This window comes from Sorex fumeus, unplaced genomic scaffold (assembly GCF_029834395.1).
Source record: "Sorex fumeus unplaced genomic scaffold, SorFum_2.1 ptg000008l, whole genome shotgun sequence".
NCBI lineage: Eukaryota > Metazoa > Chordata > Mammalia > Eulipotyphla > Soricidae > Sorex > Sorex fumeus.
In genome coordinates this window covers 30,474,407-30,500,749 of record NW_026606065.1, presented here as the reverse complement: position 1 = coordinate 30,500,749, position 26,343 = coordinate 30,474,407, and the positions used below count along the sequence as shown (strand labels likewise).

General features: G+C 55.5%; 1 protein-coding gene across 19 annotated transcripts in view; it reads right to left on the bottom strand.

The window, feature by feature from the left end:
• The window catches only part of DOCK9 (dedicator of cytokinesis 9), a 254,379-nt gene that overhangs the window by 27,485 nt on the left and 200,551 nt on the right, over positions 1 to 26,343 (bottom strand). For 10 of the 19 annotated variants that reach the window (XM_056108397.1, XM_056108448.1, XM_056108475.1 and 7 more), the window contains 11 exons: positions 26,207 to 26,340; positions 23,708 to 23,822; positions 22,857 to 22,923; positions 18,851 to 18,898; positions 14,046 to 14,182; positions 4,983 to 5,098; positions 3,146 to 3,283; positions 2,873 to 3,055; positions 1,063 to 1,176; positions 765 to 980; positions 99 to 156 (listed from right to left, as the gene is read on the bottom strand). In XM_056108397.1, coding sequence (XP_055964372.1) covers positions 99 to 156; positions 765 to 980; positions 1,063 to 1,176; positions 2,873 to 3,055; positions 3,146 to 3,283; positions 4,983 to 5,098; positions 14,046 to 14,182; positions 18,851 to 18,898; positions 22,857 to 22,923; positions 23,708 to 23,822; positions 26,207 to 26,340 — 1,326 coding nt within the window. Of the gene's footprint in view, positions 1 to 98; positions 157 to 764; positions 981 to 1,062; positions 1,177 to 2,872; positions 3,056 to 3,145; positions 3,284 to 4,982; positions 5,099 to 13,464; positions 13,509 to 14,045; positions 14,183 to 18,850; positions 18,899 to 22,856; positions 22,924 to 23,707; positions 23,823 to 26,206; positions 26,341 to 26,343 lie in introns of all 19 variants that reach the window. The other 9 variants (XM_056108514.1, XM_056108456.1, XM_056108482.1 and 6 more) reach the window with 2 other exon arrangements.

The following is a 26,343-nucleotide window of genomic DNA, read 5'->3' as shown; positions in this document are numbered from 1 at the left end:
ACACGTACGCACACACACACTCGTGCCCCAAGCCTTTTGGGTGACCCCCCGGCCGTGCTGCCCACTCCCTCTCCTCTCGCCAGACCAAGCCATCTCACCTTTCCGCATGAGATACTCTGCCACAAGCGCGGTGACGTGGACGTAGCACATGGCCGCCTGCAAGGGACGCCAGAAGCCCCGGAGTCAGTCAGTGCCCTGCTGTCACCCCCACCTATCTCAGAGACCTGATTCCTGGGGCCACCTGGAACCTCCCACCACGTGGCAACCGTGACGGTGGCTGAGGGCTCACGCCTTAGTGGCCTTACAAAGCCAAGGCACTGTCAGAGTAGGAAGAGGGGCCACCTCACAGGGCAGCAGAGGGTTATAACAGCGCTCAGGTGACTAGGAGGAAGCCCAGCCTGGCACTCTTGGGGGCATCGCTGCTGCTTCCCCCCATGCCAGGGATCAATGCCAAGCCTTCAGCAGCAAGTGACATCCAGGTACCTTGACCCCCCAACCCACTGCAGTCAAAAGGGGAAGCTTCTGGGGCCAGAGGGAAAGCACGGTGGGTAGGGTGTTTGCCTTGCATGCAGCCAAACCGGGTTCAATCCCCAGCATCCCATAGGGGCCCCCCGAGCACCGCCAGGAGTGATTACTGAGTGCAGAGCCAGGATGAACTCCTGAGCATCACTAGGCGTGACCCAAAAAGTCAAATAAAATAAAATAAAAAGGGGGGCACGTTCTACAAAGCAGCGTCAGGGCTCGGGCGGGGAGGCGGGGGCTACCTCGGACAGGTCCCCGTTCTTGACGTGGATCCGGGCCATGCTGTCCAGCCACGTCTTCCGCAGCTCGGGCGTGCTGGCGTAGGACTTGGCCAGGCTGTACTGCAGGTCCACCAGCATCTCGGGGTCGTTCTCGTGCTCCTTCATCTGCGCCGTGGCCATGAGGACCGTGCGGATGCGCTTGGTCAGGTCCTTGACGTCCGAGGAGAAGGTGGTGTGCTGGAACGGGAGGGGCGAGAGGGTGTGTGGCTGCGGCTGCTCCGATCCTCAGGGGTGGGGTGGGGGTGGGGCTGGCACCCACCTTGATGAGCCTGTCGCTGTTGGCGCAGTTGTTGATGATGGACAAGGACTGCTGGAACCTGGTGCCACCGATGCCCACCACGTCCGCGATCAGCTGGCTCACGGAAATGATCACCTGGGGACACACCCGCCCAGGGGCCGTCATCCAGGGCTGGCGGTCTGCTGGCCACCCCAGTGACCCTCTGGGGCTCCCCCGGCTCCACCCGGGACAGCAGCCTGGGGCCGGGTCCTGCCCTCGGTGGGGAGGGGAGGATCAGGGAGGGTTTGGCCAGCCCTACAGAGTCCATATGCTCTCACAGAGGACCACCAGCCCAGCTAGCCTGGCCCGTCTGCACAGCCTAGCACTGTCTGGGGTGGAGTGAGCGGGAAACAGAGACCCCCCCCCCATCTCTCACTCATGACCCCTTTCTCCCTCCCAAAGGGATGCCGTGTTCTCCAGGGTTGGGGTTTAATGGCACAAAATGCCCAACAGGTGCTGACTCTGCAATTCTTGCAGCATGCCACAGTTTACTCTTATTTTTATTTATTTTTATTTTTACATCATACCCGGCGAGGCACAGGGGTTCCTCCTGGCTCTGCACTCAGGAATTACTCCTGGTGGTGCTCTGGGGACCATATGGGATGCTGGGAATCGAACCAGGGTTGGCCGTGTGCAAGGCAAACACCCTACCTGCTGTGCTATCGCTCCGGACCCATTTTTTTTTCTTTTTAACAAAATTAATTCATGGCTTCCCCAGCCCGGGCTTCTACTGCCCCAGCGGTGACCCCAGCGGTGGTGTCCAGCAGATGTCCTTTGGGGGTGCCCCTCTAGTTCCTGGGGCCTGGAGCACTGCTGGGCCCCCCTCAGCCTGCCTAATCCCTGGAAGACCTGCGAGCTGCCCAGTCAGGTGCCTCCTGGCACCTGGGGCCCTATGAGAGGGGCGTCTCTCTCTCTCTCTCTCTCTCTCTCTCTCTCTCTCTCTCTCTCTTCTCTCTCTCTCTCTCTCTCTCTCTCTCTCTCTCTCTCTCTCTCAGCAGGCTGGTGCTCCCTGGGGCCAGCAGGGGGCTCTGCCTTGTGACCCCACCACAGCCTGTGAACAGGGAGGTATTCAAAGGCACTGGGGCAGGTGGAGAGAGCACAGAGGGGAAGGTGCTGGTCCTGATGTAGCCAACCATGGCTGAATCCTGGCACCATGTGGTCCTTGAGCACCACCAGATGTGGTCTCCTGAGCAACGCCAGATGTGGTCTCTGAACATTAGACGTGGCTCCCTGACCACCACCAGACATGAGCCTAGATTAGCATCAGATGTGGTCCCTGAGCACCAGACGTGATCCCAGAAAACCATTAGATGTGGTCCCTGAACACCATTAGACGTGGTCCCTGAGCACCATCAGATGTGGTACCCTGAGCACCACCAGACTGGATCCTAGATTAGCATCAGACGTGGTCCCTGAGGCCTCCTGGGGGGCCTGGGTGATTCCCAGATCCAATTCATGGCCTCCAAGAATTTCGAAGAGGGTCCCCCAGTGCTTCCAAAGCACCAGTCCAAAGACACTCCCCAGGACACACATGCAGGTGAACACACGCAGACACAGAAGTGCTCTGACGTGTCTGCATGTGCGTCACGTGAGGCCCATCAGCACTGCGCCGGGTCCCCAGGGCATCTTAAGAGATGACCGCAGGCGTGGGCAGCTGGACAGCAGCGAAGCACGGGGGCTGGGTGGGAACGGGACTTGCCGGGGTCCTACTGGGGCGTGGCCAACGGGCCGTCTGCCCCCGTCTCAGGCCCCTCCCGCCCGGCGCAGACCCCAGATGCCGCGGGGGGCCCACCTGCAGGTGCGTGCGCACGAAGGACTTCTTGCCCGTGTAGTCGAAGTTGTTGCGCATGAGGAAGTAGAGCAGCTGCGAGGCCTCGGTGCGGATGGAGCCCAGCTTGGAGTTGCAGCACTTGAGGATCTCGTAGCAGAGCGCCGCGCACATGTCCGCGCGCCCCTCGTAGAAGGTGGAGGGGAACTGGGGGCGCAGGATGGGCGTCAGGGGCGCCCCGCCCCCGCCCCGCCCCATCCCACCCCGCCCCGCCCCGCTGGCCCCAGGCCCGCTCACCTTATAAATGAATGAGCGCAGGGCGGTGAAGACGTGCTTCAGGGCCATCTCCGATTGGTGTTTTTGGAGGAAGCACAGGTAGACGTCAAACACCTTTTTCATGAGTGGGTTGTGCCCGTGGTCTGCCAGCAGCTGGTTCTGAAAGCACGTGGGGCACGGGGCGGCCGGGTAAGCGGGGCACCGGGGCCAGGTGCTAGGAGTCCCCCTCCTCCCCCACGGGCAGCTGTCGGGACCCTGAGGCGCCAGTCCTGGGTGCTGAACAAAGTGCGACTCAATGAGACGGCGCCAAAAGGAAAAGGAGAGAGAGAGAGAGAGCGCTAGAAGGAAAGTGCCTCCCATAGAGGCAGTCTAAGGTGGGGGATGGGGTGGTGGTGGGTGGTGGGAGGGAAATGGGGGACATTGGTGGTGGAAGATGCTCATCAGGGGGAGGGATGGGTGCTGGATCATTGCATGAGTGTAACCCAATTGTGAACAGCTCTGTAATGATCTGTCTCACAGATATTCGATTAAAATTTATTTTAAAAAAATAATGCAGAGTTCATGCACAATTCAATCAGCTTAATCAATGGCTGAATAAATAGCAGGACTCTGACACTTAAAAAAAGGAAACCCAAAACAGGAGCTGGAACAATAGTACGGTCGGTAGGATGTTTGCCTTGCATGTGGCCGACCTGGGTTCAAGTCCCAGCATCCCATATGGTCCCCCGAGCACCGCCAGGAGTAATTCCTGAGTGCATGAGCCAGGAGTAACCCCTGAGCATCATCAGGTGTGACCCTAAAAAAGCAAAAAAAAAAAAAAAACCCACCAAAACAAAAGAAGCCACCACTGACACCATTTCAGGGTTTTTTTTTTTTTAATTCAACTATTAATTAAGCTTACTGAATTGGGCATGAACTCCACATTGCTTTTTAATAATTTTTTAAAATTATTTAACATAGTGGGTCACAATCAAATGTGGTGTGACTGGCATAAATAGTGGTACCAGCGTGAACATATTAGACAAACGTGGCCACGAATCCTCTAGGAAGACAGTATTCTCCCGCAGCTGGGAGGTCTAACAGCCCGTGTGTCCCCTGGAGATGACTGAGTTTTCTCCCATTTAGGGTGCTGTCGTAACACTTCCGGCACACCATAATGTGGCGCGAAGCCCCACCGTTCCCCAGGTCGGGCTGATCTCTATTTATTAATCTATTTGCCCACGCACCTGCAGCACCCACTAGAGAAAGAGCTCAGGCTCGTGACCCTCAGTGGCCTTGTTTGCTTTCAGGCTACGCTCAGCTGTGCTCAGGGATCTCTCTTGGTGGGGAATCAGGGAACCATATGGAGTGGCGGGAATCGAAACTGGCTCAGCCGCGTGCAGGGTAAGTGTCCTACCTGCCGCTCTGTTGCTCTATTGTTCTGTTCCCAACTGGTTTGATTAAGGGAATGAGGGTGAATGATTCCCGAGTGTGTGTGTGCGCGTTGGGGGGGGGGGGAAGGGGACAGAGAGAGAGAGAGAGAATGGGGACAGAGATAGGAGAGAAGAGAGAGAGGGAGATGGAGAAAGACAGGGGAGAGGGGACAGAAAAGGGAGACAAAGCAGGGAGAGAGAAAAAGGAAAGAAACAGAGAAGGAAGAGAGAGAAAGGAGAGAGGCAGAAGGGAAAGAGAGAGAAAAGGGAGAAACACAGAAGGGTGAGAAAAAGAAGGGAGAGAGAGGGAAGAGAGAAGGGAAGGAGATAGAGAAAAGGGACAGGCAGGAGAGGAAAGCGTGGGGAGCCGCTTTATAGTGGACGCCCACAAGCTGACCGCGCCTCCCCTCAACCAAGTCCCGCCAAGAGAGCTGCGGCGGCCGTACCTTGAAGGCCAGCGTGAAGAGCGAGAGCGTGTCCAGGGCCGTGAGACACACCTCTGTGGCCAGGTTGGCTTCCAGGAAGGACTGGTGGAGGACGTCGGCGTCCGAGTGGCCATAGCCTGCGAAGTTGTGGCACACACAGGGTCAGTGCGGGGGGCATGGGAGGGCGGCTGGGGGTGGACACAGTCAACTTTTGCTCATTTCCAGGAGGCTCAATGGGGCGTTGGCTTCCGGGGAGCCTTTGGTGGAGGGGTGGGGGTACGGGTCATTACTGAAGTGACCCCTTCCGTTTTACGGCTCTTCTGACTAGAAGGGCTCGGAATGGGCCAGACAGAATTCTGGGAGCTTCTGTGCCTGAGGAGGGACGGACATTCTGAAACACTCTATACAGATATAAAATGGGTCCAAGGCTGTTGACGCTTCCCCAGGAGGGAGAGACGGGGTGAAGGCAACTGGCTGAGTTGCTGTGCGCCGGGTGACCCGTCCACGCAGCTGGAGGGTCAGAGCTGTCCCCTCAACTCTAGCCCCCTGGCTGGCCAGAGGCTGCTTCAGTCCAGTCCTGCCCATCTTGATTGCTTTTTGGTTTTTTGGTTTTTTTTTTTGGCTTTCTGGGTCACACCTAGTGATGCACAGGGGTTCCTCCTGGCTCTGCACTTAGGAATCACTCCTGGCGGTGCTCAGAGGACCATATGGGATGCTGGAGATTGAACCCGGGTTGACCGCGTGCAAGGCAAATGCCCTACCCGCTGTGCTATTGCTCCAGTCCCAATTGATCTTGCTTTAGAATCTGAGATACAAGCAGAGCCTGGACTGCCTCCCCCCTTCCGGTTCTCTGCCTCTCTTTCTCTGAATGACGTTGGCAGTCTGGGGAGTTTTGTGATCCCACACAGATGTGTGTGGAATTTGTGCTCAAGCCTCGGGGAAGGTCACGGGTATCCTGATGGGGGCCACACTGAGCAACGTGCGTGGAGAACCGGAGGGGGTCACAGGAAGGGGCATCTGGCAGAGCACGGACACACATGGGGGTCTCATGCATCCCTGTCTCGTGGAGACACAGACAAGGGAGCAGACGAGAAGCAACCTTGGCCCTGGACGACAGAACCCAGATGTCCAGGCAATGTGGGGAGACGGGGAGGCAGGAGGGGCTGGAGCCAGACCACAGCGGGGAGGGCACTTGCCTTGCATGCGGCTAGCCTGGGTTCGATCCCTGGCATCCCTTATGGCCCTCTGAGCGCCGCCAGGAGTGATCCCTGAGTGCAGAGCCAGGAAGAAGCCCTGAGCATCGCCAGGTGTGACCCCAAACAAACAAACCAAAAAAAAAACCGAACCCAAAACAATGGGGACTGGAGTGATAGTATAAGGGGTAGGATGCTTGTCTTGCACTTGGCCGACTCAGGTTCAATTCCCAGCATCCCATATGGTCCCTCGAGCACAGACAGGAGTAATTCCTGAGTGCATGGACCAGGAGTAACCTCTGTGCATTGCTGGGTGTGACCCAAAACGAGAAAAAAAAAAAAAGAAGGGGTCGGAAAAGGTAGACTAGAAGCAACAGGACAGGGTGGCCCCCTGGGCACTTTGGAGGTGGGTAAGGCACTATAACTCTGTACCCCAACCCCATGAAAGTTGGCATTCCTGTCACCATGTTGCCAGAACTACAACTGGGGGGGGGGGGGAAACACAAAAATCAATGACTTAAGCTACCTCAGACACAAACCTGGCTAGGCCACGTCCTGCCTGGTTTCCCCGTGAAGAGCATGGGGCAGCCCTGCCTTGATCTCTGTGAAGCTCCGAGAATAGTGTCTGGCCCTGGGTGGGGGGTGGGGGGTGGGGGTAGGGAGGCCGGGCAACGTCAGCACTGCCTGATGGCCACGGTCAGCGCAACTCCTGAAAGGTGACCAAGAGTTGACTGGGGCATCCTACTTACTTTCACAAAAAGCGTCAAAGCCAACAGGTCTGAAAGGAATGTGGAAGAGAAGGAAAGATGGTGAAGACTCATCGCTTCCACACGGACCGATACCTTCCGTGTGGCTGACCGCGAAAACCGATTTAGTCCCGAACGGCGGTCTGGCGCCCAATTTGAGATATATTAAGTCATGGGATGGTATGCATTAGTGGAGTGTGTGTGTCAACATGGTGCAGAGGTGTTACAGGGTTGCTTGAGGCACTGAGAGAGATGGTCCTGTCACGAGACATTACGTCAGGTCTTTCTCCGCGGAGCAAGACTCCCCCGCGCCCCAGAGAGGAGGACGTTGGGGACACAGCGAGGGGAAAGAAAGCTGAGAGAAAGCTAAGAGAAACCTTTCCTGAGCCGTTCACTGGGCAGAAACCACCTGCGTGGGGGCCCCCTGTCATGAGAAGCCACCTTGGGTGAGGTCAGAACCCAGGGTCTATATTGACTCTTGACGGGAGCCTCAGGGCCCTGGAGACACTTCAGGGAAGGACAGGAAAGGGCTTTTCGCAGGGACCTGCGTAGCTTTGGAAACTGCCAAGGCCTGAGGTTGTGCTCTCAGGCGATTTTCCTCTTTCTTTCCTTCAGAGAAGGTGTTCTCTGTTGGTGGACAGTGAGTGTGCCTGCGGGTGACGGAGGACAGGTGGTCCCTGGCCAGTGGCTGGTGGCCCCCATGGCCTGTGGCTCCTCCTATTTTTATCTCTGCATTTTGGTGGGTATTAAGTTTCTGACAGTGGAGAATGATGGTTATTGTTATTGTTTTGACACTGATATTCACCACACCATTGCATCCAGGGAGATTTGCCTGGTGAGAGGCAGAGACCAGGAGAGGGACAGAAACTGGTGAATGAACAATATTTGGGAGCTCACCAAGGGGAGTGAGGGCGAGAACCCACAGAACAGAACCACCCAAAGGCCTTTCATCAGAACAACCGGAACGAGCCCTTCTGGGGCTGCCTCCCACCCCAGGGGAATTCCACAGCTCGGGTTTAAATTCTAACAGGGAACTTGCTTTGATGGTTTAAAAATCATTTCTTGGGCTAGAGCGATCGTCCAGTGGGGAGGGCATTTGCCTTGCACTCGGCTGACCCAGGTTCAATCCCTGGCACAGGATATGTCCCCTAAGCCTCACCAGAAGTTAATTCCTGAGCACTGAGCCAGGAGCAAGCCCTGAGCACTGCTGAGGGTGGCATCCCCAAAGCCCAAGCAAACAAAACCCTTCAGCTGACCAGTATTCCCATCCTCTCTCTAGAAGGCTAAATGGAGCAAGAGATCAAACACCACAGCTGCTGGCACAAGGTCTCAAGTCTAGACTGGATATGGTGACCTGGTTTGTGAATGGCAGAAATTTCTCTGGGCTCTCATTCGACCGCTAAGTTGCAGCACTGACTTCTGGGGGAACAAAGGACTTGAAGAGAAATCTCTGTTGCATGTTTAAATCATAAAGAAGAGTGGACAGATGGCTTTAATGCTCACTTCCTTTCCTTTTACTCTGGGGGGGGGGGCACACCTGGCGATGCTCTGGGCTTCTTTGGAGCGTTACCACATCTCCTCCAGCCATTTTATCTAGAAATCCAACCCAGCCCTACCCAGAGGGACTCCAGCTAGATGCTTTGTAAATACTACCCCCAAACTAAGAAGAGTAAGGGGCACGGCCAACCTGCCCAGGGTCAGTGCCCAGGGACTCTGTCTGACCTTTGGGCGGGCCTGGGATGTGGTCCCATGGTTAGGGCGCTTGCCGAGTCCATGCCCTGCCTCATTCCCTCATTCCCTGCAGGACCCCAACAAGGCTGCGGTACCTTGGGTATCTTGGGGTCCCTGCAATTGGCCACAAGTGGCCAGTGGGATCCCTGGACCTCCTGAGCAGCACCCACACAGAGAGAAGGGACGTCTGAAAGGCCAGCAACACCTGCAAGTGGGCAGAGCCAGAAGGGCTGTCTCAGGCCCCCAACTTCCACTAGGGGGTGGCAGTGCCTGGCAGGCAGGTGGGGAGGGGAAGGATCCCGCCCTCCTCCCCTTCCTGACCCTTCCGAGGGATCTCTGCTCATGCATCTCATGCATGTATTTCCCATCCTCTGGTCGCTCCCATAAGCGATTTGCTCTACGCTTGGAAGCCTGGGATGTGACGATTTTCCCTCTACTGTCACCTGCTCTGCTCGCCTTTTTCACTGGGGTTTCTGCTCTGTGGAGTACATGAATGCTGGGTGCTGGGCAGGGCGGCACCACCCACTGCCCTCCGCCGCCATAAGGAAGCCAGGTTCTAAAATGTCCCCTTTCGGTAAAATCTCAAATAATAATGGTGGATCTGGTGTCAAAATATTGAATGTGATCAAAGTAGAGAGAGAGAGTAATGTGGAAATCATCTGCCCCACAGGTAGGGGGAGGGTGTGGGATGGGGGCACACTGGGGTTGTTGGGGGTGGAGAGTGGGCACTGGTGAAGGTACGGGTGTTTCATTGTATGACCGAGACTTAAACCCAAAAGCTTTGTAACTGCTCTCACGGTGATTCAATAAATAAAATTATAAAAAATGAAAAAAAAAGTAAGGTGGAGTTCATGAACAATTCAATCAGCTAATCTGTGGCTGAATAAATAGCAGTACTCCCACATAAAAAAAAAATAAAATGTCCCCTTTCCTGGCTGTAATGAGCGCCTGTTCTCAGAAAAACAGAAACCCTTAAAGACCAGGCATCTCCTCTCGAAAAGAAATCCCTGAGGAAGCAGGTGAGCTCGGAGGGAGGCGAGACACTGCCCTCTGCAGGCCTGTGGTGGTGCTGCACTGGCTCTAAGCCCCCAGTACCACTTGTGGTTCCCCCAAAACACTGCCAGGGGTCGCTCCTGAGCACAGAGTCAGGAGTTGCTCTGGATCACTGCTGGGGGTGGCCCAGAGCACGCACCACCCGCAAAAAAGGAAATCTCCTCTGAGCGATGCTGGTTTGTGGGCTTCACCTAATCAAGGTCGTGTTCACCCACGTTCATGGTACTCGGGACGGGGGTGTTCGCCATGCCCAGTGGACAGATGGCTCTAATGCTCACTTCCTTTCCTTTTACTCTGGGGGGGTGGGGGTGGGGGGCACACCTGGCAATGCTCAGGGCTTTGTGCTCAGGGCTCAATACTCCTGGCTCTGCACTCAGGGATCATTCCTGGCCATGCTCGGGATGCCCCGTGGAGGTGCCGAGGATTGCACCCGGGCCGGCCACATGCAAGGCCAGCACCCTACCTGCTGTCTTATCGCTCTTGCCCACTTCCTCCTTTTCTTGCATACCAGAGCTGTCACCGGACTTGGAGGAGAGATGGGTCTCACGGAGCCCCTCACGTGATCCGCGACCAGGCAGACCCCCTGGGGGTCCTCATCCCACCTCACCCCTCAGTCCAGGGACATCCCTCACGCCCAGGTGAGCTGACAGGCTGGTCCATTGAGAGCCGGGCAGAGGGCGGGATCCCTGGAACAAGGCGTGGCCTCCGGACAATGCCAGGGAAGGCCCTGATGGCCCCCTGCAGTCAGAGAAGACCCTGATCAATCCACCACTTCCTTTCGGGTCAACGGCCTTACACAGGATCCTCAGCTCCTTAGGAAAAACCCCGGGGCACTTTCCCTCGGGTGTTTCTGCACCTGGGCTGGCTTTCTGCAGCACTGCAGCAGCAGGTGGGAGGGACTGGCACGAGAGGACTGTCCGGCGCTGAGTCACTGGCCAGTGTGGTACCCACAGCATGCGGCTCACCGCCCCCTCTCCCCCTGGGACTGGGGTCCATCCAGGTCTCCATGCAGCCAATGGAGGTGCCCGTGACCCCACATCCGTCCTGCGGGCCAGGGCAGGCGCAAGTGTGTCAGGGAAGACACAGCACACCTGGGCTCTTCCGCCACCTGGGGGAGAATCCCAGTGGAGCTGGCCGGCTCGGGGGTTTCTTGCCGGGGTCTCCTCTCTAACCTGCTTCCTATCAGCACCTGCTGTGAAGCCCAGGCCCCTCTGGGGTCTTCTCTGGGTTCTACTCACAGTGGCTTTAGAAATACCCCATGGTGAAAAAAAAAAATAGAAATACCCCATGGGGGCCATGGACCCGGGCCTTCTGACTGCTGAGCTCCCTGAGTTCTCTGGACAATGCCCACTCTCGTGTGTGTGTGTGTGTGTGTGTGTGTGTGTGTGTGTGTGTGTGTGTGTGTGTGTTGTAGGCGGCAGGAGTCTGGGTCACGGCATGTGGTATTCAGGGCTGACTCCTGGCTCTGTGCTCAGGGATCACTGTGGTGGGACCCCTGGGGGGGCTCAGTATGGTTTTACAGATCGAACCTGGATTGACCACGTGAAAGTCAAGTGTCTCACCGCTGTCCTACCAGGGGCAGCTTTCAGCGGGCCAGGTCCCCGGGTGGCCAGGCTGCCGCTGGATTAAGCGTCTCCTGGTCTCTGTTGTCCCCTGCTGGCCAAGCTGAGGTCTGACAAGGCCTTTCTTTCACAGAGGAAGAGAAAAAAAAATTGAGGGGGCCCTTTCTATGGTTTGGGGGCACTGTTTAGGCCACACCTGGCGGTGCTCAGGGAACCCTACGGGACCTGAGTGAGCCGCGCCCACTCAGCCGAGTGCTCCGGCCTCCCTATTCTAATTAATTTCTAAAATCAATTCATTTCCGACTCTGGTGTTCTGATAAGTGTCCCCTATTGGGTCTACATGATCCTGGCTGTCCCCAAAGAAGGCACTGTGCTCAGCGTTCAATTGAAACACAAAAAGACACAGGGCTAACATCTCTCCCTAATACCTAGGTCTGGAGTGAGCAAGTCACGTGTGCCTCCATACATGTACATGCTCACACAGGCGTGACGCTTGCACCCATCTCTGGGTTCTGGCTGAGCGGATGATGATCTGGAGCTCAGAAAGAAGGTTTCAGGAGAGGGAGGTCACGACCGCCAAATATAAGGTTGGAAACTGAGGCAGCAGTGAGGGTGGGGCCAACTGCCAGGATGCCGGCACCCACCTGGGCCAGCAGGAACCATGAGAACACAGTCTCGGCTTAAAGAGTCTGCAGCACGCTGTTCACGGGATGGGATGGGGGGCGGGCAGAGGAGAACATCACTGGTAATGGGGCAGGGGTGGGGTGGGGCACAGAAGGCCAGGCTCCCCGGGGCCCCAGAGGGAGGAGGAGGCAGGGAGTCTGGCAGACTCAGAACTAAGCATGGCCACAGAATGAGTGGTCAGCCTGCTGTCCACGCCACCTCCACCGACCTCCTAAGTCCTCACCTCTCCATGAAAGGGCCACCTGGCACATTTCTACTCTTTTTTTTTTTTTTTTTTTTGCTTTTTGGGTCACGCCCGGCTATGCACAGGAGTTACTCCTGGCACTGAACTCAGGAATTACCCCTGGCGGTGCTCAGGGGACTATATGGGATGCTGGGAATCGAACCCGGGTCGGCCGCGTGCAAGGTAAACGCCCTACCCGCTGTGCTATCGCTCCAGACCCCTCAACTCTTTTTGGTGCTTCCTAAATGATCCTCTTTGGGGGACAGGACCTTGGTCTGCTTGGGTCTGTGGAAAGAGCCTCCGGGTTTAAGCTCAGGTGTCCGTGGATGCCGTGCTGAGAAGTGGCAGAGCAGTGGCTCCTGGACGATGCTGACCACGGAAAACAAGCAGGACTCCTTGTTTGGTATCTCCCCCTGCCTGCAGAACTAGAAGCCCCAAACGGGCAAGGTGTTGAAAGCTTGTTCCTTGCCGCCTACCCCAGGCCAGCTGCCTCCTGCAAGGAGCTGAGTACGACTGAGCCCAGAAGGAGCTTTCCCAGCACCCCTGAGTCAAAAAAAAAAAAAAAAAAGAGGAAATAGAGATTTCAGGCGAGCCTGGAAGCTTGCAGGAGGAACCGAACGTTTCCCAGCTCACTGTGCAGGGGTGCACCAGAGTGGAGCTACATTCAAAGTCCTCGGCCTGGGAAAACTGGCCTCGAGGAAAGGCTCTGGGCACAGTCCCGACTTGGATGCAGAAGGCGGCTCGGAAGTCATAGTAGACGGGGCTGCGCTGGCCGGAAAGATGCACAGATATGGCTCCCTGGGACGAAAACCAGCGCTTGGAACGAGAACAAGTGACTGCCTCACTACAGCGACAGGCTCTGTTGTGTGAGGGGCAGAAGGAAGTGACCAGAAGGGACCCACATTGGCTTCCAAGCTGCTGTGGGCTGGAGTTACTCCTGGCTCTGCACTCAGGAATTACTCCTGACGGTGCTCGGGGGTCCTATGGGATGCTAGGGATTGAACCCGGGTCGGCTGTGTGCAAGGCAAACGCCCTACCCGCTGTGCTATTGCTCCAACCCCCCTGTTCTGAGAAACTCTTAAGAAGATGAAATGCTGAAATTTCTCATGACAGACAGCACGTGATTATCCCCGGTCCCCGCGGGTGACAGACAGAAGTCAATGGAAATGATGGCCCCCGCGTTCTGGCAGAGACTCTGATGTGACGTTAGAACAAAGCCCCCAAGGTAAGGCAAGGCAAGATGAACGGAAAGGGGGCGCTTTGCAAGGGAAGAGGGCCTCGGAAACAGAGCCCGACCTGATTGAATCTTACCATTGTCTACAGAAATTCCAAGCACACTTGATATCTTTCTCACACTGAAAACACAGAAAAAGTCACTTTGTTACTGGTTTTTTCCACACCTGGACGAATCGATTTTGGACTTCACAGGCCGCTCAAGGCTTCGCCTACGCCCTGCGGAGGGATGGCAAGAATGTGGGTGCTGGGTGAGTTCCGAGCCAAGGGGGCACAGTGAGGGTGAAGGGGGAACATGTCCTGGGCATGGCCCAGAGACTGTGGGAGGCAACGCTCTCAACAGTCAGCACAAAACGGCAGCACCCGTGGGGCCGGCTGAGCTGCAGGTGGATTTGAGGAATTCCAAGGGGGCAGGGGCGGTGCTAGCCCTGGACTTGGGCACGATGGTCACCCAGCACTCCACATTCTGCCATTCTCTCCCTGCAAGGAAACTGTCACGGGCTCCTCGTCCCGCGGGCTCTGCGCTGGAAGAAAAATTAAGCTGTCGGGTAGTGTGGTGCGGTGTGGTGTGGTGTGGTGCTGTGCGGTGCAGCCTGGGTCTCGCCCACGGAGCTGACGCAGGAGACGGCTGCTGTCACGGCGGATGCCGTGGGACTTACTGTGGTTAAAAGGGAGAGAGTTATCCAGGCTGCCCAGCGGCTGCGATCTGGCATGCATCATCCCTGTTCTGTTACGGGAAACACGCAAGGTCTGAGAGTTTCGATCATGAACTAGCGATCCCAACCCCTCCGGGGTCCTGCAACACGAGGGACATGGGGTAGAAGCCAGAGTTAGACGGTTCCACGCAGACGCGGAGCAGGAGAGGCCGGGCCAGAGCGCAGGGAAGGGGGCCTGCCCCGCACAGCCGCCGTGCACGTGAGAGCCCACACACGCACAGCAGACACACACACACAAAACACAGCAGACACACACACACAGAAGACACACACACCTGACACACACAATACAGCAGACACATACACACGCACACACACCAGACACACACAACCCAGCAGACACATATACACGCACATACATCAGGTACACACACAACACACACAACACAGCACACACACACCAGACACACAGCACAGCAGACACACACATGCACACACAACACAGCAGACACACACACGTATACGTATCAGACATACAGCAGACACACACACAGCAGACACACACACCAGACACACACACATCACACCACACCACACACACACCAGGTACACACACAACACACACACAGCAAACACACAACACAGCAGACACACACATGCACACACACCATACACCACACACAACACAGCAGACATGCATACACCAGACACACAAACACACACACAGCAGACACACACATGCACACACACCAGACATACACCACACACAACACAGCAGACATGCATACACCAGACACACACCAGGTATACACACATCACACCATACACACACACCAGGCAGACACACACAAAGCACACAACACAGCAGACACACACACGCATATATATCAGACATACACACAGCAGACAACACAGCAGACACACATATACCAGACACACACCAGGTATACACACCACACCACACACACACACCACACACCAGGAACACAAACACAACACACACAACATAGCAAACACATGTATACCAGACCAACATCATCAGGTACACACATACCACACCATACACACATACCAGGAACACACACACAAACAGCAGACACACATGCATACACATCAGACCGACAGCAGACACAAACAACACAGCAGACACAAACAACACAGCAGACACACACACACACTAGACACATACAACACCGCAGACACACACATACAACACAGCACACATACACCAGATACACACACACACACACACACACGCACGCACACACCAGGCACACACACATACCAGACACACAAACACACACATCAGACGCATAAACACACTCAGTCACCCACAGCAGACACACACACACACACACACGCACACACCAGGCACACACACATACCAGACACACAAACACACACACCAGACGCATAAACATACTCAGTCACCCACAGCAGACACACACACACACACACACACACACACACACACACACCCCAGACATACATCCACCTACACCAGACACAGAGAGCACACACACACACACACACACACACACACACACACACACACACATACCCACCCGGGTGGCACAACACAGCAGCCGACAACCAAACAAAAACAGCCAGCACCGAGCCCGAGCAGAGACCTGCGCGGCCTGCCAAGAGGATGCTCGGCGATGTCTTTCAGTTTCTGTTTTGTAAACGGGCATCTGCCCCACGTGGAGCTGAGGGCGAGTGAAACACCGTGACATTAAAAAAAAAGAAAGAAAGAAAGAAAGAAAGAAAAAAGGCTTTCTTTTCTTTTCTTTTTTTTTTTTTAAATTCAAGAGCCCCAAACACGGAACTTTTTTGTCTTGCTTTGTTTTGGATGCACGCAAGAAACGGGAGCGCACACATGCACATGCGTGGGGCGGTTAGGCGGGCGCGTCTCACGCCTCTGTGCTTACCCAGGCCAGAAGAAGAGCCACAGCGTTTGTTAAACTTGTCAGCAGTCAAAGAAAATAGAAAAGTGGTCTGGGTTAGCGCTCCACGGCCGGCTGCCGGCTGGCACCACCACCAGCGTGGGCGAAAGACCAGCCCGTGCCCTGCCCGAGGCCCGCTGTGCCGTGTGGTGTTAGGTGTGGAGGGCAGTCAGGCATGCTTGGGGGGAGGGGTGTTGCTCAGATGACGCCCACACACCAGGGGTCCATGCCCACGCGGGACCTCAGTCACCTGCAGCACAGGCTGGCACCCCTCCGTTTCCACCCCCCACCCCCCACCCCCGTTGTGTCCCGGCCCGTGCCCGCACCTTCTCCTCCCACCACCCCAAGCCCACTCATTCCCTAAGACATTCCAGAAGCACAGGCTTCTGTGCAAATATCTACAGGACGTCCACGATGCCAGGAGGCTTGCTCTGAAAAAGGCATAAATGTCCAGGGCGGGGCCAGAGCCATAGTACGGCAGGAGGGGCGTTTGCCTTGCACACGGCTGACCTGGGCTCGATCCCCGGCATCCCACAGGGTCCCCCGAGCCCCAACAGGAGTGATCCCTGAGTGCAGAGCCAGCGGGAAAGCCCTGAGCACCACCGGGTATGGCCCCCAAAGCAAACAACAAAACAAAATCAATTTACGTCCATTGGCAGTTGCGGGGTGGAGGGTGGGAAGAAAAATCAAAACCCAAACAAGCTGAGGCTTGCACGCACTCCTGCACGGAAACGCTTTCGAGGGTCGATATCTTCCCGTGCGCACCACATCCAGCTTTGAGGCTGGCCCGGGTTGTGTTGTTTGCAGACACGCGTGCCCACGGGAGGCAGAGCTGGCCCGGCACACGGCTGTGTGTTTCGGTGTATCTGGTTTTCCCCAGCCAAGGCAGAGTGAGTGGAGTCGAGTGTGGCGGTGTGGGCTGAGCACACCTGTACATATTTGCACGTTGGCCTCCAAAACGCAAATGCAAGAATCAACTGCAAAGTGACCGTGAGGAGTTGGGGTGGGGGTGGGGGAATCAGAGAATGAAGATTGCAGAACTTTAGGGGGCGCCACTTGCCAGTGAAAACTATGATTTGGAGGAGAGCAACCCAACATTCCCTCTAAATGTGCTTTTCTTTCTTTTTCGTTTTTTTTTTTTTTTTTTGGTTCAGAGAAAACACTTTGGTTTAACAAAATGTCATTCCCCAAATGTCTCCAAACGTTGAGAAAAGATCAATGTGGATATAAAAAGCAAAATCTTCACGCCGAAACCCAAAGTCTCTTAAAACACCGCTTCCTACTTCACTGGAATATATACATAGACTGAAGGGGGAAAAAAATGTAAAAATCTCCATTACAACTAAATGGTCGAGTTTTTCTTAAAACGTAAATGCTCATGTATAATCAAGTGGTTAGAAAGAATAATAGGGAGATAACATCCACAGACCCCGTGAACACAATATCATAGACATTCAACCCGGAAGACGCCACCCACAGACCGCCTGAATGGTGTGGGGGTGGGTCGGGGCAGCAGGCGGGGGCCTCACTGGGGAGCTGGAGGGTAGCCCGGCAGCCTGGAGCCTGTGCGGGACCCAGGGTTGGGGCAGGGTCGGGGCAGGGAGGGCTGAGGACTGGCTGGATTTAAATCCAGTGGGAGGGAATATCTGCGACCATGGGAGAAGAAGCTCCACTTCAGAGATTTGGTGGCCAGCAGGAACGCACAGCAGAGGGGGCGCTGGCCTGGCATGTAGCCGACCTGGGTATGATCCCCGGCACCAGGACCCAGGAGTGATCCCTGAATGCAGAGCCAGGAGTAAGCCTGAGCATCGCTGGGTATGGCCCCCCTCCAAAAAAAAAAGCACGATGGGGGTGGGCGGGGTAAGGAGAGAGAGAGAGAGAAAGAGGGAGAGAGTGGGAGAGGGAGAAAGGAGAGATGGAGGGAGAGAGAGGGAGAGGGAGAGACAGGGGAAGAGAGGGAGGGCAGAGAGAGGGAGGGAGGGAGAGAGCGAGGGAGAGGGAGGGAGAGGAAGAGGGAGAGAAAGAGGGAGGGAGGGACAGAGAAGGAGGGAGGGAAAGAGGAAGGGAGAGGGAGGGGAGAGAGAAAGAGGGAGAGAGAGAGGAAGAAGGAGGGAGAGAGAAAGAGAGGGAGGGAGAGAGGAAGGGAGAGAGGGAGGGAGAAAGGGAAAGGGAGAGAGAAAGGGAGTGAGAGAGGAAGGGTAAGATGAAAAGGGAGAGAGGAAGAGGGAGAGAGAGGGAGAGAGGGAGAGAAGGAGAGAGAGGGAGAGCAAGGGAGGGACAGAGAGGGGAGACAGAAAGGGAGAGAGAAGGAAAAAAGAGAGAGAGGGAGGGAGCGGGAAAGGAGAGAGAGGGAGAGAGAGGGAGAGAGAGAAAGCGAGAGAGCGAGAGAGAGAGAGAGAGAGAGAGAGAGAGAGAGAGAGAGAGAGAGAGAGAGAAGGTTTTGTGCAAAGCCAAACCCATCAAAAATGTGCTTTCTTTCAGGAAAAAGTCAAGAGGTAGGTCCTCTGATGAGGAACAGCTGCACCCCAAATCTTGACCCTGGACACCAGGGTCCTAGGATGGGAGCCGGGGAAGAGACAGCATAGGCACAGATGGAGCAGGGGGCACGGCCATGGTCATGGCCACAGGCCACCCAGGGCCTCAGAGGCCTGTCTAGGAGACACGCGACAGTGGCAGGGATGGGGCCGAGTGAGGAGGCCAGGTGTGCTGGCCGCCAGCCCCAAACCTGCCCACGGTCTTTGTGGCTGCTGCCCGGGCTGCCAACTGCCGGGCGCTGTGGAGGAAGGCCACACCCCACACATGTGGATGCCACGGACACGGACGAGCCTCGCGCAGCCCTTCGAACGCAAGTGCCCACAGTACCTGGCTATGTAGCGCTTCCCCATGTACTGGAACTGGTGCAGGCAGACTCTGCAGAGGGGCGAGAGAGGGCGGGGAGCAGGTTAGCGTGGGACGGGAGCCAGGGTGTTTCCACCTGCACCCCCCGCCCCCCTCCCCCAACTACTGGTCTCTATAAACACGTGCTCAGCTCCCTGCTGGCCCAGAGGAAGTTACTCATCGGCTGCTGTGGGCTGAGTTGCGTATACTTAGAGCCACAGAAGAAAGGCCAGCCCAGACACAGCTGACCGGCTACCTGGGCCGGGAACTCCAGGCCACTGGCTTTAGCTGTCACCATGGAAACCATCCGAGCTGTTCCAAGTTGCTTACCTTGCCCTTCTCAAATCTCTGTGGGGGGTTCTCTTAAATATCTAGTTTCTATTTTAAACTGAAACCACATCGTTTTAAAAATAGGAATTATGGGATTATTATTATTATTATTATTATTTTCATTTTGGGGCCACACCTAGCTCTGCACTCAGGAATCACTCCTGGCAGTGCTCAGGGGACCCTATGGAATGCCAGGGATTGAACCTGGGTCGGCTGCATGCAAACACCCTACCCGCTGTACTATCACTCCGGCCTCACCATGTGTATATGCAAGGTGGTTAAAATAATGACTAATTAGAAAAAAAAGTAAAGTAAAGTAAAGTAAAGTAAAGGCCCTCCCGTTGATCGTCGATTTGCTCGAGCGGGCCCAGTAACGTCTCCATTGGAGACTTTGTTGTTACTGTGTCTGGCATATCGAATACTCTCGGTAGCTTGCCGGGCTCTCCGAGAGGGGCGGAGGAATTGAACTCGGGTCGGCCATGTTGGCCGCTTGTAAGGTGAACGCCCTACCGCTGTGCTATCGCTCCAGCCACCAAAAAAGGAAAAAAAAAAAAAGAGAAAATGAAGAGAAAAAAAAAAGGCTTTCCAGGTGATTCAAGTACACACAAATCACAAATCATCCTGTTATTCGTCGATTGCCTCGAGCAGGCCCCAGTAACGCCTCCTTCATCCTAGCCCTGAGATTATAAGAAAAAAAAAGAACGAAATAAAAAAAGAAAATAATGTCTAATAAGCTCTCTAATAACCCCACATGACAATGCCCACCTCTAGCTAGCCAGAGGAAGTGCCCACGAGCCCACGCGCCAAGACTGTAACTTCCACTCGGGCAGGAAGCATCAAGTGACCCAGGCGTCCACCTGGCTTTCTTGTAAACACACTGGTCAGCAAATGACCAACCAATTATGGCTGTGGTGTCCACAGCTATTCTCAACCCAATACAGCCCAGCAAAAATAGTGTTTCAGTGCAGAGATAATAACATGCTTGGCGGTTAGCCGCGGCCTGAAACGCGGCAGCTGTGGCACAGAGTCAACTCGGCACGTCAGATTCTCGGAACCCAGAAAGAATGGATGGTCCCAGCCAACTGGAGGAGGGGCCGGGGCTGAGGTGGGGGGTGGGGGGGTGGGGGGGGGGGAGCAGAACACTTCACAGAAGGCAGATCGGTTGACTGAAGAGAAAAGCGAGAGAGAACAGATTTAAAAAAAAAAAAGGAACATCTCACTTTCTCTTGTCAAGAGAAAAATTTTTTTCAATCTCAGTTTCTGTATCAGCTTAAGTCAGACTCTGGGCAGAAAGACAGCACTGGCCCAAGTCAGTGAACGCATCCTGCGCTCTTCCTTCAAAGAGCTTGCACACAGAGCCTGTGTCTGCACCAGCCACGTGCACTAGCCTGTGTCTTCATCAGCCATGCACACAGAACCTGCATCTACACCTGTCATGCATGCAGAGCCTGCATCTCTCCCAGCCATGCAGAGCCTGCTTGTGTACCAGCCACATACTCAGAGCCTGCTTGTGCACCCGCTACACAGTACAGCCTGCGTCTCCACCATCCACTTGCATGCAGAGCCTGCATCTCCATCAGCCACATACACAGAGTCTGCTTGTGCACCCGCTCTGTATGTACAGCCTGCGTCTCCACCAGCCACTCCCATGCAGAGAGTGCATCTCCACCAGCCACGCATGCAGAGCCTGTGTCTGCACCAGCCACGCACACAGAACCTGTTTATATACTAGCCACGTACTCAGAGTCTGCTTGTGCACCAGCTACGTATGTACAGCCTGCATCTCTACCAGCCACATGCATGCAGAGCCTGCGTCTACACCAGCCACAAATGCAGAGTCTGTGTTTGCACCTGTCACACATGCAGAACCTGTGTCTGCACCCAGCCATGCGTGCAGAGCCTGCATCTCCCCCAGCCATGCAGAGCCTGCTTGTGTACCAGCCACATACTCAGAGCCTGCTTGTGCACCCACTACACAGTACAGGCTGCATCTCCACCATCCACTTGCATGCAGAGCCTGCATGGCCACCACCAGCCATGCACACAGAGCCTGCTTGTGCACCCGCTCTGTATGTACAGCCTGCATCTCCACCATCCACTTGCATGCAGAGCCTGCATCTCCATCAGCCACATACACAGAGTCTGCTTGTGCACCCGCTCTGTATGTACAGCCTGCGTCTCCACCAGCCACTCCCATGTAGAGACTGCATCTCCACCAGCCACGCATGCAGAGCCTGTGTCTGCACCAGCCACGCACACAGAACCTGTTTATATACTAGCCACGTACTCAGAGTCTGCTTGTGCACCAGCTATGTATGTACAGCCTGTATCTCTACCAGCGACATGCATGCAGAGCCTGCGTCTACACCAGCCACAAATGCAGAGTCTGTGTTTGCACCTGTCACACACGCAGAACCTGTGTCTGCACCCAGCCATGCATGCAGAGCCTGCTTGTGTATCAGCCACATACTCAGAGCCTGCTTGTACACCCACTACACAGTACAGGCTGCATCTCCACCATCCACTTGCATGCAGAGCCTGCATGGCCACCACCAGCCATGCACACAGAGCCTGCTTGTGCACCTGCTCTGTATGTACAGCCTGTGTCTCCACCAACCACTCCCATGCAGAGACTGCATCTCCACCAGCCACGCATGCAGAGCCTGTGTCTGCACCAGCCACGCACACAGAGCGTGCTTATGTACCAGTCACGTACTCAGAGTCTGCTTGTGCACTCGCTACGCATGTACAGCCTGCATCTCCACCAGCCACATACATGCAGAGCCTGCGTCTACACCAGCCACAAATGCAAAGTCTGTGTTTGTACCTGTCACACACGCAGAACCTGTGTCTGCACCCAGCCATGCATGCAGAGCCGGTCTGCTCTAGCCACACCACACAGAGCTGGTCTGCACCAGCTGGGCCGTGAGCTCTGACAGCAGTGCTGAGGCTCACCTCCAAGAGGAAGAGCCAAAAGGAGCAAGACTTGAGCAGGGCAGCCAAATGCCCCAGTGAGGAATTAAAATCTGCCAAGAAGTTTTGTTTTAAATGGTTTTTTTAAATTTTTTAAAACAAAAATTTTGGGCCACCCTCAACCATGCTCGGGGGTAACTCCCGGATTTACACTCAGAGATCATTCCTGGTGGTGCTCAGGGGACCGTATGGGATGCCGGGGCTCGAACCCAGATCGGCAGCATACAAGGCAAATGCCCTCCCTGCTGTACTATCACTCTGACCCCTGCAAGTAAGTCCGACTCTCCCCAGCCTGTCTGTGTATGAAAGTCCCTTCTTAATATCAGGCCACCTCCTCCCCTCCCTGCTAACAGACATCAAGAACTCACGGGTGTGGTGCTGGGTGTACCCCCAAATAAACAACAACAAAACCAAAATAAAAACCCATCTATCCCTGCTAACAGATATCAGAACCCAGGGGCCCTGACGAGTCTGTGGCTGCAGGACCACAGACGTGGACAGTCAGCTCTCCCCGCAGAGAAGACTCCATCTAAGAAGTGGACCCACCAGGCCAAACCCAGCTTGTAGCCGGCACCCGCTGCCCGGCATGTCCGGGTCAGTGCTGTAGCTCTACAGGATTCTTCACGCTAGGAATCAACCAGGAAAAAAAAATAATCAAGAGGCAGCAAGCAAAGACCAGAGTACTCACTCAGATATGGTAAAGAAGTCCATAAGTTCAGAGGTCGAAGCCTTGTTCCAGTAGGTAAACAAAGCATCTAGAAAACACACACAGAGGCTTTGTCAGAATTTTTCAGAATAAAAAGTGAGCATTGAAGTTAGGCCATCTCTGTACTGACACAGAATCCCTCCCCAGTTGGGAATTGGTTAAAATTTCTTGTTTTGCTTTTTGGGTCACACCCGGCAATGCACAGGGGTTGCTCCTGGCTCTGCACTCAGGAATTACTCCTGGCGGTGCTCAGGGGACCCTATGGGATGCTGGGAATTGAACCCAGGTTGGCCATGTGCAATGCAAACGCCCTACCTGCTGTGCTATTGCTCCAGCCCCTGGTTAAAAATTCTTACATTTTACTTAAGTAACGGGACAGAAGCCTACATGCCACACCTGGGGTTTCCCTGCTTTAAGTCAACAACTGGGTCTGTTTTTCCAAGCTGCATAATATTCCTTTCCATGGATGCAGTCTAATGGTGCTAATCTAGTCCCTAGCGATTAGATGTTTACTATTTTCCCCCTAATGTTTTTGCTATTATAAACTATGCTTTGATGAATATCTTTACACACAGGTAAGAGCGAGCAAGTCTTGAATGTGTACAGCCCCGGGGTGCAATTTCTTGTGCTGCAGGCCCTCAACCCCAGATGAAGGCGGAGAGCTGGGGTACAGAGCGTGACCCATAAATGTGAGATAAAGAGAGTGCAGTCACTTCCAGGAGTGATTCCTGAGCACAGAGCCAGGAGCAGGCCCCGAGTATGGCCCCCAAACCCAAGCGAACAGAAAGCCAAGTGCCCGAATGAGGGAGGCATGGGGCGGCTGTGGTACCCACCGTCGGACATGCTCTTTAAGACGTACAGGAAGCACATGAGCAGGCTCTTGATCTCAGACTGGTCCAGTTTGTCACAGCGCGCCATGGAGTTCCCCAAAGTGCCGCCTTGTTGGTGCTGAAAACAATAGGGACAGGGGGTGACCCTCTCTTTCCAGCCTGGGCCAGCTCAGACTGGTCACTGACCCTCCTCGGACGAGACAGAGCGAGCCTCAGAATGGAGCCACGGGCACTGTGAGATGCAGTGTCCACATGTGACGGGAACCCGTGGCCAGTCGCACCCGGGGTTTCCCCAGAGCTCAGGACCGGCAGGAAGCACTGTCCTGTCCGAGGAACCTCCCACTGCGTCTCCGGCGAGGTTCAGAGACGCCCAGGAAGCCTCCCACAGGAAAGGTGCAGGAGAAGGTCAAACGAAAGAGAGGGAGGTCACGGCACACCCACTGCCACCCCTGCCGCAGGAAGTGAGCGGGGGACAGCTGGGGATCTCCTGTGCCATCTCTGCTCTCTGCTGGCACTGAGTGGGGGTGGCAGCAGGGGGCAGCAGGGCACGGCACTCAAGACTCAACCCCTGGGGTCATTCCAACACCAACATCACTGCAAACACAGGAAAGGGGGTGCGGGCGAGTGGGGAGCAGCTTTGCCACTAGCCAGCACCTAGTGGTCCCATAAAAAAGAAAAGTGACATCAGAATCGAACTGAGATTAAAACTGTTGGAAAAAATTTAAAAAATTATTCTCAACATCAGCTTATCCATGGAAATCAGGAAAGCCATTCTGCCAGAATCAAACTGGAAGGAGGGTGAAGTGAAGCACGTTGGCTCAGAAGCCCGTGGGTGATGAAGGTGTGTTCCTGAACACAACACCTGAGTCATTTTATGGGGGGATGAGTGGGGGTGTCACGCCCTGCGGTGCTCAGAGGTTTACTCCTGGAGGGGCTCGGGGGACCGTTATGTGGTACTGGGGGAGTGAACCCCAGGTAGGGCTTGCATGCCAGACAAGTGCCCTAACCACTGAACTATCTTTTTGGCCCCCCATCTGTGATGCTGAGAATTGCCCCAGTGTGGGCTGCACCTTCGCCCCTGTGCTGTCTCTTTGGGTTTCTGGAAGGTGGAGTGAGCTTCATGGCAAAGCTGTGGGGTGGGGGGCACCCTCTCATCCACCCACATCCGCCAAGGCGCGGGGAAGTCGCGGGGTGACTGGTGGCGGGAGGGGTGGCGTGGCATGCGGGGGCTCCTCCGGCAGAGGGGGCACGGAGAGGAGGGACAAGTCCAGAGTGACCCGGTTGCTCCTGGCAGGCGGGCAGCTCTCGTCCTCCACGGCAGGGCGCGCCACACACGCCGAGTGCCTTCGGGTCGGCTTCTCCCTCTGCGCAGGAAGGATGGCAGGCAGAGGGGGTGGGGATCGGCATCACGGCGGGGCTGGGGTGCCCTGCATGGTTCTGAGAACTCAGGAGCACTCAGGGGGGTGTTCCCTGCCCGCAATGGGAACCCACGAGGGGAACACTGGCCCAGGTGAGAACCACCCGTGACTGTCTGGGGGGTCACACCCGGTAATGCTCAGGGGTTCCTCCTGGCTCTGCACTCAGGAATCACTCCTGGCAGGGCTCAGGGGACCATATGGGATATGCCGGGGATCGAACCTGGGTCGGCTGCCTGCAAGACAAGCACTTGACCACTGTACTACAGTTCTGGCTCCCACCAACTTCTCTGGTTCCAGAATTATTTATTTTGGGGGATGCTCCCAGGTGGTGCTTGGGAAGACCAGGGGCTCTACTGGTGATTCTCAGCCAACTAGGCTGGCGGGTCAAAGCAAGGGCCCAGGATACGGTGCTGGGAGTTGCCCAGGCCACACCCCCCTCCCGGCAGTGCTTGGGGATCTCCTAGCTGCATCCAACAGTGCTGGGGTGCAGAGCGAGGGGTTGCATGGTATTGGGGGGTCTAACCCGAGTCTGGCACGTGCTGGGAATGAGCCTGAGCGCTGGACACCTCCCGGGCCCATGGCCCCAGGTTTGATTCTTACCTGCTCACCAATCGGGAACTCATCAAGGGAAACAGTGGCCCAGGTAAGAACAACCAATGACTGCTCTGGGGCCACACCTGGCAGTGCTCAGGGGTTCCTCCTGGTGCTAGACCCAGGAAATACTCCTGGCAGTACTAGGGGCATACGGGATGCCAGGGATCGAACCCAGGTCAGCACATGCAAGACAAACGTCTTCCTCCTTGTACTATCGTGCTGGCCCCTCAGTGATATTTTCTCCAGCTGTCAAACTTGCCACAACCACTCACTCAAGGGAGGGGCCCCACTCTAAACACTGTCCTGATCTGAAATCCTGGGTGCAGGAGCCAGGCAGCGGGATCAGAGAAATTTACTCCCTCCCTCCCCGTTAGACAGCAACTTGCACCGCACACCTTGGCCACATCTGCGAGTCCTTTCAAAGACGCAGGTAATAAGCCAAGCGTGGGAGCTGTTTGTTTGGGACCCGCCAGGACCCTCCCCCCCGTACCTTGTCCAGGGAGCCGCTCCTGTCACTGGCCCTCTCTGGGAGGCTGCTCCCCGAGTCCGTGCTGATGAGGGAGCCCCGGGAGTCAGCATTGCGCACGCTGTGGATGTTGGGCGTGGATGCCGTGTATGGGGATGCTA